At 38.9% G+C, this 12,566-nt stretch overlaps 1 protein-coding gene across 3 annotated transcripts in view; it reads right to left on the minus strand.

The window, feature by feature from the left end:
• LOC126864880 (serine/threonine-protein kinase S6KL) overlaps window positions 1-12,566 on the minus strand; it is a 68,730-nt gene that overhangs the window by 1,954 nt on the left and 54,210 nt on the right. For all 3 annotated transcript variants that reach the window (XM_050616738.1, XM_050616739.1, XM_050616740.1), the window contains exon 9: window positions 144-368. In XM_050616738.1, coding sequence (XP_050472695.1) covers window positions 144-368 — 225 coding nt within the window. The remainder of the gene's footprint in view (window positions 1-143; window positions 369-12,566) is intronic.

Here is a 12,566-nt window from a genome sequence, read left to right on the forward strand (position 1 = left end):
TCTTGTAAATTAAATTCCCTTCAAAAACATGAACGTGGATATGTAACTCTCATATATGTAAATAAAAAAAAGAAGAAAAAAGAGCTCTGTAAAGCGTTATTTTATCAAACGACAGAACATTTCAACGAATCTGATCATCGTACCTTCTTCTGCATGTAACTCTGCACATCGTAACCCATGTAGAAAGCGATCCTCTGCAGACTTAACAGAGACCTCAACCTCAAGCAGGGGTCCGGTTGGAGCATTCGTTTTAACAAATCCTTCGCAGCTGGGGAAATATTTTCCGCGTTTGGTGGCAAAGTTCCAGGTGAAGCATAACCAGTCCCTCTGTCCTCTGGCAGAAGTTCGCTGGATGCACCGGCTGGATACTGCAACCAGAAGATCAGGTGATGTAATTAATTAAAGATTGTTAGTTGAATAAACGGCAACACCATTAAGGAATTGGATTTCATTTTTATGGTTTAATTTATGTATTAAGATTTGTTATCGTTTAGAGATTAAGTCAGTATTTTTTCAAATTCCAAATTTCTAATCATATCACAATATACGTCTATCGGCTTAAAGATTCTTAATACTATTCCAAACACAATAATCCACTGTTACATCACATAATCGATCACGGGGCGCATTCTCCCTAATACGTAAACATTATTTTACTTGCTCGAATATAATTGTTAATTAAAGAGTTTTCTGCGATAGTAGAATTCTAAGTTGATCCTTTTCCAAATTCCAAACTGTTAATCCACAACGTAGGTCTGTTGATCCAAAAATCCTTGATACTATTTCAAACTTAGCAACCTGCTACATCATCGCATAATTACAGGGTGCATTTCCCTTAGTATATGAACATCGTTCCCCCTTTCTTCAATGAAATTGTTGATTCAAGAGCTTTCTGCAGTAGCAAAATTCTAAATTAACTCTTTTCTAAATTGCAAACCTTTAACCCTCGTTACGTATATCATTCCAGACACCCTTAATAACATCTCAATCTCTTCCAAAGCCAGTAACAACCAATCATTAATCTACTTAATCCATCGCGGAGCGAATTTTTCCCTAATACCACGTCTGGTGAACCCCGAAATACAAGCCGTGGTTCAGCGACCAATTAACAAGCCACACCTGTCCCGACCGCATGGAACCTCGAGCGTTCAAGGGCTTCGGAGACGCGTTTCTCTTGAACGGTGCGGTGTCCATAAATATTTGTTTTTACGAGTGGAAGGTCGGTAGACTAGAGAAGCTATTACCAACGTGGTACTCTAGCCTGTCTAGGTGGTCGGTACCAATACTCGCCACTCCGCTTCGCGCAGGTACAAACGCAGGGTCAACGGCCACTCACGACCCTCAACCTATTCGCTCGTTCATATCCTTCGAGCGTGTGCCACGACCTCGTGCGATCGTCTATCAGCCTATCCACTCTATCCTTATCCCGACGTACGCGTTGCATTTCTCTGCTTATTCATAGCATGCTCGCGATTTTTCCTTTTTCTTTTCACAACTCGACTTTGGGATTAGATTGATCGTTCCTTCCCCGTGTTGCATAAGTTTCAGAGTTTGATCGATGTTAGAGGAATTGGATGTCGGATTGGGTTAAGTTTGCTTGTAATAGGGGATGGGCAAGCGAAAGAACGAGAACGTCGACGATTAATGGAAACGGTGGTTACAGTTGGGACGATTCGAGCGTAATGAAGGAGCGGATTCTGCCGAGGATGATTTTACTGGAATTTTGATATAAAAGAGGGTACGAGGTGTTAGGGAAGAGAATTTAAGGCAGAAGATTGTGATTCGAAGCGTAAAATATAAAGATTGGAGAACTGAAAGTAAGAGGTAAAAATTAAAGGGAAGATCAGTTTTGTGCTACAAAAATATTATTCGGGTTTCCAAATCTGTGTTTGTAAAAAAATAATAATAATAAATAATAGTCGAATTTAGGATTCATACGCACGGCACTATAATTATTTTCCTTTATGTATCATTATATCGTAGTAAGATATTTTGGTACCATTGAACTCTAAAAGTGGTTCAACATAAAATTGTTGAACGGTACTTTTGCATACGAGATAAAATCAAGGCTACGAAGGAACAAGTTTGTTTATTAATTACATATTTAAACCACGGTACTTCATTATCAGCGAGATCTTAATTGACTCCTTGTGGTGCAATTTATCAAAACGTTGCGTCAGATGGAACAGGATTCGCTTTTATTGCGCTATTTTAACCATCGTTTGGCACGAGAATCTCCTCAAATCCTACGTTCTCGCATAATTTCCGTCAAATGGGATTATAGAATTGCGACTCAAAAACAAATTCGTCCCACAAATCTACTCTTCGAAGTAAGTCAGAAATTCTTAATATAGTACGCTGATGTAGTATATACTTCGTTTTGAAAAAGAAAATTTTCTTAACCGGAGAAACATGAAGTTCTGTCAACCAAACGATTATATCTGCCTATCAATTTAAAGCGAAAATATTTCACCGTAACTATTCATTCGAGAATCACAGAAACTGCCCATTAAACTATGAATTATTATACATTTGTAGGAAATATAAAAATTAAAAAATACATAGATCCGTATAACATACAGGAATCTATAAAATATCCAAAGTACAGTGCTCCTCTATAAATATTTCCAATCTGTTGATCAAAAATACCTTCTAAAACCTGAGCAGTAGATAACGATAAATATTGAAATCTTGAAACTTGTCCCATAAATCGGCAATAGAAATGTTCGATCTTTCAAGGAATATATTACTACTGAACGGTATAAATCATAAGCAGAACAAGCTGAATCGATAATCAGCGATGACGGTGTTCCTAAATCGTTGTTTACAAGCGCCTGTAGGGAAAGGAAACCGGGAGAGAGGCATGGAAAGACACGGAAGATCGCTGACCGGAGCGGACGTGATATTTCAATTCGATCTCGCCGGGAACCTTGACCGAGAGTAACGGTACAATAACGATCATTACGAGATCGTAGATAGATGAGGCGCTTTTAAACGACCATGGTTGGGTTCTGCATAGATCAGCGAACGATTCGAAAGTCGATGAAAACGGTTCCAGTCGGTTTCATCTACGCCAGCAAACAACCGATATCTTGTAGCTCGTGATCTTCGGTTCGATGATCCCAGTCTTTCAGTAGGTAAGTAACAGTATCCCTATAAATACTCGATGAAAATTGATTATCGATCGACTTCAGGGAATCATCGCCTACTTTGTTGCAGACCTTGAGTATCCAAACGTGGCGGATCGAATGAAACGGTACGTTGGAAGATAGTTGAAGATTGCTTGACGATGAATGTTTTCTGTATTTTTATATTTTTATATTTACGCGCTATATTACTCGCTACCTAAAATATGCATGATCGCTATATTATAAAAGAAGAATCACTAAACTCGTAATTAGAAAGAATCCAGTGATGAAAATTAATAAAAATCAAAGACACATGTTTCGTATCCGACCAAACCTATTTTACTTCGCATGTCATTAACAAAGAGTGCAAAAGTGAAAACTAAATTAATAATAATCGCAAAAATAAACCTAGATATAATAATAACAAACAACAAAATTATACCTCGCTTATTTTCTCCAGAATGGCAATAAATCATCGCTCATGCAGCCTCTTAAATCCCAAACGCTGCGAACTATTCATGAATCGTCCCCGAAGAGGCATTTAAAATACCAATGCCCCATTATCAAATCTTCCTCCATCCTCTCTAACACGAAACTTCCTAAATCGCCCATTCAATTGACGAGGCAAATATACGAAACAGCCGGCAATCTCCGGCGGTTGAACAGAGTAAACAGAATCTCTCGTGACGACTTCCGCGTCTTCGTAGCACCTCCATATCGCGTTGGAGGTGCTTCTCGTCTTCGTCGAAGTCATCTCTCGAGACTAGGAAAAAAAATCAGCAGTTCGTTGAACCTGACGGCGTTTCTCGAAACGACTCTTTTATTTTTTTCCTCGTCCGACGAAAAAGAATTTCAGCAGAAAAAGAAAGAAAAGGAGAAGCTTCGAGCCTAGAACGATATACGCGAGCGTGCCACGTTCACCGGTGAATTCCAGTCGGACAGAGGCTAGGCCAGCTAATTGCTGAGCAAACCTCAGCTGCATTCACCGACGACGTGGATATGTTCGTTAGCACTCTTCAAGTCGGTACTTCGTCGGACTCGCGTTTCGTCTTGCTCTAAACGCGGCGTTAAGACTCCTGAAGATTACAGGAAACGTCCACCATATTGGCAAGTAAGTTTATTTACCGGAGATAGAGAAGCTGTAGTGAAGTTTCACTGAAAATGAGAAGAGTACGAGAAGAAGAAGCGCATTAACAGGGATGAAGTCAATGTTTACGATAGGTTTTGTAATTTTGAAAAATGTATGGTTTAGTGTGAAGTAGTTGCTGTACTGAACGAAGTTGAAAATCAAAATGAAGGGAAGTGTGAGTTTGCTACTGTGACTGCGACGCAAAGATGAAGAATGTTGTTTTATAGCCGTGAGAATGCCAAGTATCAATATTTGATTTTTGGTGGAGTTTTCGAATTAATTATTTACGCCTTAAAAGCAGTACCGAATTAGTATACGTAGTGACAGAAGAACTTAAATAGATTTCTTTTTGTGATTGTACAATCTCTATCGTACGTGGTATATCTGTGAAAAGAATTTTTTAAGAAATATTTTAGCGTGTTATTTTCAATCGCGCGTGTTTCGAAATAAGAAGAAGTCGGTATTTCCTAGAAAAACCAACACCGATTATATTTGATATTGTTCTTTAGCTTGTATACAAAACGATAATAAACAGTAATACAAGCATTTAATTTAATTTAAGATTAATTTTAAACGGTGATGGCATTATAATGAAAACCATCGTAAACAAGACGTTTAAGTTTATCTGCGTTGAAATCAACGACATTCATCAAAATTGAAACCGGAGGAAAAAATGTTTTCTGCGCAAAACAATAGAACACCATAATTAGAAGACGTAGCTCGAAGAAGATAGAATCCTCGTATACCTCGCGACGTTTGCGAACAATCGTGGGAAGGTTTTCGCGCGAAAAGAGGAAACGCGTGATTTCTGGACTGCACATATAAAACTAATACGTCATTTCCTGTGCATGCCAGTCAAGTTTATTCGTTAACGTTGCCATAATCGCAACGTTTGAAACGATAGCGTTTCCTGTGCAATGAGACGCGCTACATTTTATGGTTAGTATCGTGCAAACATACGCATAATAGCGCTTAGTGCGGGGGCCCTTCAGGATCTTTATGAAACCCTCGAAACCTTTTCCGCTCGTCTGCCTTTGCCACTACGGCCAGTCGGCGAATAGACGTTTTCACAGACGTACAACTTCAATCTCCCGTGAGAATTGTCACAGTTGAATTGCTCGCGGTGCCTAACCGTGCAGGGAAAGCGATTATCATCGGGAAACGCTTTTCTTCTCGTTGGAATGTGCTTCTTGTTGTCATTCTGGCAAAAAAGTAAATGATAAAATAAACGTTTGGTGTTTTTAATGCTTGCGGTAATTATAATTTCATGGTTCTATGGTTTTGTTATTTTATAGTTTGATGATTGAATGAAAAAGACAGAAGTTTGGCTTGCGTTAGATTGATTGGAATTCGATTTTATCAAAAATGTCCGGGGTAATAGAACAATCACTTTTCTAATGCTGAGTTACAAATATAATTTATATTAAATTTTACGTTAAAAAGATTGTCAATATTTAAGATATCCATGTTTTCTGATTACTGAATTAAGTAACATTCACAACGAAGTTAGACGGCAAAGATACATCTGACAAAAAAGAACGCCGCTTCCAGACAGTAGAGATGAAATTTCAACAACGATAAATATTAGTTCAAATATTAATATTAAACAAATGTTTTATTGTGTTAATCATCAACACCGTTACGTTCTTCTAATTTGTTTTCTGATTCTCTTCTGTATGTCAGTAATATCAGCTTCGATGCTTAGTAAAGTAGAAGATTATTGGATTATTGAGACGAATCTTTAACTGTCGGTTAATACCAGACATTTGTCTCGAAGCTGCACAGTGCACACGCATCGATGGGATGCGCAATGATGCATCGAATATGCGACGAGCGGATGTCACGAAACGGAGAGGAAACCCGAAGATAGACTGACTGAGCACGTGTCTTATGTCTGCAATCGCAATGGTCTCGTATTTTCGCGCGTATGCTTTCTCCCACTTATACTCGTTGTGTCATTAATTATCTGCGAATGTCTCTTTATAAAGAAGAGTCGGTTATCTTGAGGATCCTTTGTGACGGAATCATTTGTTTCACAATGCCGATCAATTAAATGTGAATCAGTCGATGATGATTATTTGCAACGGTGGTAATTGCACAATTAAATTTTCTTTTCTTAAACCGATCGACAAGTTTCGATTTCAGAGAAACAATTATCCCGAAGAATATTCCAATACGCAACAAATCTTCGTGATAGATGAATATAAACAACCGGTTTTGTCGAACCATGTCAAGAACACATACAATTACTCCCTGCAATCGATAATAAAACATTAACTTCAGAATCCAAGAGAGGAAATAAAAAATAACAATGTAGGAATCGATGTGCTCATCGAGTATGCATGTCGAGATCTATCGATAATGAGTTTTCAAAATTGACGATTTCGCGCGGTTCTACGAAGGAACTTAAACTACGAAGCGAAAATTTCCCTAGATCGATGCAAAATGTTCATAGCGACCGTGCAACATTTTACTGCGAAAGATTCACCACGTTATAATAAGTGAATACCTACCCGAAAAGTGACGCTAATTTAAAAAAAAAAAGAGGGATGTTTTTTGTCGCTATGAATTCATGACAGACAAACTCTTGATCCAACATACGAACGTGAAATATTAGCAGTTAAAATTTCGCGTCTCGATGTAAATACACAGGCGAATTTCGTTGTTGCTATGAATATTTCACGTTAGTCCGGAGGATCCTTACAGAAAGGGGAGCGTAAGAGAGGGCCATCACCGATCGACATTACGACGTGCAGGCTCGTTTCCCGCGAAGGTGCATCGACCAGGAGGCAGGTTCTATTCCCGTCACGATGACTGTGTTCTCACGACAGAAACTGCAAATAGAAACTGGTGATTACGAATCCATCATCGGCATCGACCGTCGGAGGTGGAGTCCTTGTCAGGAATTCCTGTGTCGCGGGGTTTCTTGTCGGTCAAAGGATACGAGAAACTAGAAATACATGCACGAGCGGGGAAAACACGCATCTTTCTACTGATATTTCAGTGAATAGTTAAGAGAGTACGTTTAGAAAAGATTTTTCCATACATAATGGAAAAAGTTATACTTGCAAATAAATCTTTAAATAGATCTTTAAACCCGTTCTCGTTTCTAGCTTACTTCCCTAAATGATAAGCTCATTTCGACTTTTGATCAAGTTCACTATCATCATGATCAACTGGAAAAAAGATAAAAATAGAACTTAAGCAAACTTTAACGATGACTCCTTCAGGTATACAGAGACCAAGGAACTTGTTTTAACAATACTGCTCGAAGAAACTTTGTTTCTTAAAAATCCTCATAGCATATTTTCAATAATTAAAAGAAAGGAAGTTTATTACTTTTAAAAAGTACCTACTTACAATTTATTCATTTATACTGACAGTATAGTTATTCACCCTGTAACAACTGTGAAACAGAAACGGTATAATCCGATATAATTGTACCGAAGAAGCATTGCAATGAATAGGAATCGCATCCTCGTAGCCGAAGAGGTGAAACGCATCAAAATATGCAAGACGATTAGACCGAAATAAACACGGAGCTCTCACGAGCAACATTTATTCTCCATTACCTTAAACAGCCTTACCCCGGCTTCAAATGACTCGAGTCCATAAAATCAAGAATAGCACAGAGAGAAATAAAGGACAATGGGGTTTGTGTAAGAGAAGCAACGAACGCGAGAAGGAAGGATGTGAAAATCTAAGAAAAAACGAGAAACCGGCGGAATCATGGGGAAAAGAAGAAAGCGAGGAAAGAGGAAGAAGGACCGGTCGTGTACTTAACACAGCGTCGGACATTAACTTCCCATTAACTGTCGGCCATTAAAGGAGCCAGGAGAAGGCAGCGCACCGCTGGCGCCAGGAGTAATCGGCATCAGGTACTAGGCGCCCCGTGCTATCCGCGTACAACTCTTCAAGGCTATTTATAAACCTGCCCCGTTGCTGCAGGCGAACTTCACGTGGATAAACCCACGATAAAATCCCCTTTCGGCGGCAAATCGCAGTAGGATCCATGGGTTTCACCACCGGTTCTCAGGTTTCTACGTTGCTAGAGTCGTCCTTGATCGTATCCTCGATTATAATAGGAAAACAGAAAAAAGAGGAGGGGGTGGAATTCGATGTTTATGACGTTGTTAGAGTTAAAAAACCAATGTAACGGAATTATTAGAAAACATTGACAATTATTTTTAAAAAAGCGTTAACTTCGAGGGGATGCGTAATAACCCTCGGAATTAAGTTTTGATGAAGATTAATTAGAATTTGAACGTTCAGAGAAAGTGGTAGATTAATTGATATGTGGGGATTTTAGAACGTAGCGTAGATGGTAAATTAATCGATATCTGAGGATATGCCGAAGTTGAGAGATTACCTAATTCATATTTCAAGTTTTGGGGAACATGGTACATTAATTGACTGGTTGATATATTGAGACAATAATTAGCTGAATCAATTATGTGGATATAGTATCTTAATAGTATCTATCATAAAATACATCCTTGCTTCCTAATGGTTATTAAAGACGTACAGGTACATTGGTCGCAAAACGTACAGAACGAATGACGCTTTAGTGGTCAGAACCAAAACCTGCTTCATCAGCATGAATAATATTTATTATCTCTTATTTCTAAAAATACTTCCAGCGTAAGCTAAATATAAATATCTCGCGAAAGAAATACGAATCAAATTACATCCACTCATTTTCAATTACTAACAAACCCTAAGAACCATTTTTCGAAGAACCACCCGTAAATTAACCCTATTACAATAAAACAGAGTTAAAATGACCACCGAAGTGGCCGTACAATTTCATCGGAAGAAAGAAGGAATGATTGAAGAGTCAGGCGCGCAAAAAGGCAGGATTGAATTCATTATTCGAGGCAATTCCGTAGGACGACCTGACAAAGCGTCGCCGAGAGGCAGTCATCAAGGTAGCGTGACACTCGAGTACCTAATCGCGACTCATTCGAATGCTCGCGCTCGTCCTCTGGCAAAAGGGAAGTCGGGGCAAGTGCATGCGAGAGGCTCGAGGCCGTCGAGGACAGTAATTTCGATGAAAATCGATAAGTCAAGGGGGAGAGCAGACGAGAGGAAAGGGGGCACACGGAGGACGCGGCAATCAAGCCGCAGAAAACCGTGATATTCCCCCCTTAACTGGTCGGTGGCCAACATTTCCTCACGTACGATCGCGCGCGAACGCGCAACGATCTAGGATCTATAAATAGCCGAGGCGTGCATAAAGCGCGATCGAAGGATTTCGTGGCATAAGAAGAAGAAGAGAAAAGCTAGTCTGACTGAGGGAACTTGCGAGCCGGTTGGATAATTATCGCGAGAAGGGACGGACAGAGACGATAGAAGCGTTTCAACGGTGTGTGTCGTGGTCCGAAGAAGTGTAACGAGTTACCAGTCCAACCAACACAGCCTTCGTTCTAACTAATATTTAGGATCTATAAATAGCAAGATATGGACCTGGAAGAACGCACGTCCTGTCCTTGCCTGAACTGGTATCCTCTGGTGTGCCGACGCAGCCTACAGCAGGTTCTGTTTGCCTGCTTCTTACGGATGAATTATGCAATTATTCCAGTCAATCTTCCTTCTACGCGGTGTTATATTCAAGGAAAATAAACGGCGTCATGATACGACCGGATAGGAGGTAAGTTACTTTCAGATTGACACTGGTATGTGCGCTCCGATTTCAGGTTTAGATATGTTTGATGAGTACTTCAGTATCGGTGGACATGATGGAAGTTGAATCAATTGGAATCTATAGCTTCCTTATTAATCAACTGTAGAGTGTATTAGATTGCATACTAAATTTTATAACACAACTGTATAGCGCAACTAACTACAGCATTTGTTAAATTTATCTAATTCCAATGCACTCCGACAGAAATTTCAAACTGATAGGAAAATATAAATTCACCGCTGATATCTAATTCCGCAGTGAAGATTCAAATACGCATATATACAATGTGCAATAAAACTGTTTCTGTCGATGAACATCTGTGATTCCTTTTTTTTTTCTTTTTTAATTGGCTGTGACTTCCATTAAAACCTGATACCAATACTTTTCTACAATAAAATCTCAGACCCGCAACAAAATGCAAATTCACCACTACCAATATCCAATGGTACATCAAAATTCAACAATATTATACAATATCGAAAATCAAAATTACTCCAATCCAAACCTCCTTCTTCTCTTTAAGTAGACGTCAATCAAATCATCCAAAAAAGAAGGATAAGAAAGAACTGGAAGCCCGAAAGTTCAATGATCAAGACCCGTTTCAACCTTGGTCCAGAAGACAACGACCATACCAAGCGGTTTCGAAAATCCATAACATGGTAGTCGATCGAGAATGGGTAATATGGTCGCGTTCCAGGGAAAACGAGGCGTGCATCGTTGCATCGGCGCGATGCAGCACGCACGCGAACACAAACACACTTGGGCAAGTAATACCCAAGATCTATAAATAGCCTTGTCGAGGGTGCAGTAGGCATCTCGAAGGGGAGGTGCACGCGCTGCACGCGAGGTGTCTTTTCCTCCTGAGGATAGGAAAAAGGAGGATCGACTGGTTCAGCTCGAATGCCTTCTTCGGCATAGGCGCCAGAGCATCGTAAACCCAGAAGATCGCCGAGCTCCGTTTTTTCGCGGCAGTGGGACCAATACGGGGCCGTGTTCAACCAACCACAAGGGCTTTACCATCGAACAACTTAATTCTACATAATTACAGGGATAAACGAAGTGCATTTGTTCGCGAACGTTCGGCCGATTCGAAGAATCTCGATGCGAGTGTCGAGGCTTCGTGTTACGCGGCTAGCCGAATTGAAATAATATTTATAAAGTTGCTTGTTATTTGTGAATCTAAAATGATGTATTAATATACTAAGGAAGAATTAGGTGAATATGAATAATCATCAAGTAATTCTTACTATCATTAAGAATCACGATTTCATTCAAACTCTTCGGCAATGAAGGACTTAAACATTATAATATTACATGCAATTATAATTATAATATTATATATATAAATATAATATTATTGTAATAATGTTGTCAATTACGTGTTATCAAATTAAATGTTTTTCATTTTATATTCTCCTTGCTTAAGTACAATGATCTATTTATACGTGTGAATTTTGTATTAATATTAATGAAATATACAGATGCTATGTAAATATTTAAGCAGGATATTTCGAATCAAGATTTTCCAGTTACGCCTCGAAAAATCTAAGAAGTGTTTCTAAACACTAGCTTCGAAGGCTTCAAACACCTTATACTTGATAATTATATCGTTATTCTAAGACACTTGCTATTACCAACTTCCTTTCACATTATAATTGTACCATAAAGATAGATAAAGTACGTTACAGTAAAATATGATCCACTCGTTGGTATAAATATGAAAGTACTTGATTGCATTACTTGAATATAATAGTACATTGTACATAAGAACAGCACTATACTAACATACTATGTTTTATACATTTCTGTACTTTTATCAAGTTTATATAACGATTGGACAAATACCTTTGCATAACAACACACAAGTTATGCTTTCTTACATAACAGTATTTATTGCGGACAAATCGATCAAAGATCTACAGACTATATATCCAGTAATCTAATGGCATGTGAATATTATATTTTTTAAATTCAAGCGACAGACAAGAAAGAATCTGATCTAATCTTAAACAATTTATCCTTCGATGTACACTTCAAGTACGATACAAAGAAAGATATGTTAATTTTATGTCTGTGCGCCCTAACGAAAGCTCTGATTCAAAAAACACGTATTTTCTTACGACATAAAAGGATAAGTATAAAAAAGTAGCTAATGCTAATTACGTCTTATAAAAAAAATGATTACATATTTTGTTAGAAAAAGACAGTTATTTATAAGATAAAGAATCTTGCAGATAGCAATCATTTCGTTATCTGTCGCATTTCTCATTCCCCTATTCTACGCCACTGTACCGGAGGCCCTCCGCATTGGACACAGGTAGGCTAGCTTCTGTTCGCTCGGCCTCCAGAAAGGAAGTAGCGTAACGAGATGGCGTTCCCGACAAGCTTACAGAGATGCACCGACCGCGGTGCATCTTTGATGCGCTCCGGTATCGCGGCACTGCAAACCGCAGCGAATTTTTATCCGCGAAAGGGGGATACGGGGAACGAGGGCGAAGAAGAGGACAACAGGACAGATCTGGTTTGCCTTGCGAAGGTTTTCTTGTTTCCTACGACACGACCATACGCGATCTTAGCTGTTTTGACTCTAGAAAAATTCATTCCTTATATTATTACTGGAAAGATG

This window comes from Bombus huntii, chromosome 4, assembly GCF_024542735.1.
Source record: "Bombus huntii isolate Logan2020A chromosome 4, iyBomHunt1.1, whole genome shotgun sequence".
NCBI classification, from domain to species: Eukaryota; Metazoa; Arthropoda; class Insecta; order Hymenoptera; family Apidae; genus Bombus; species Bombus huntii.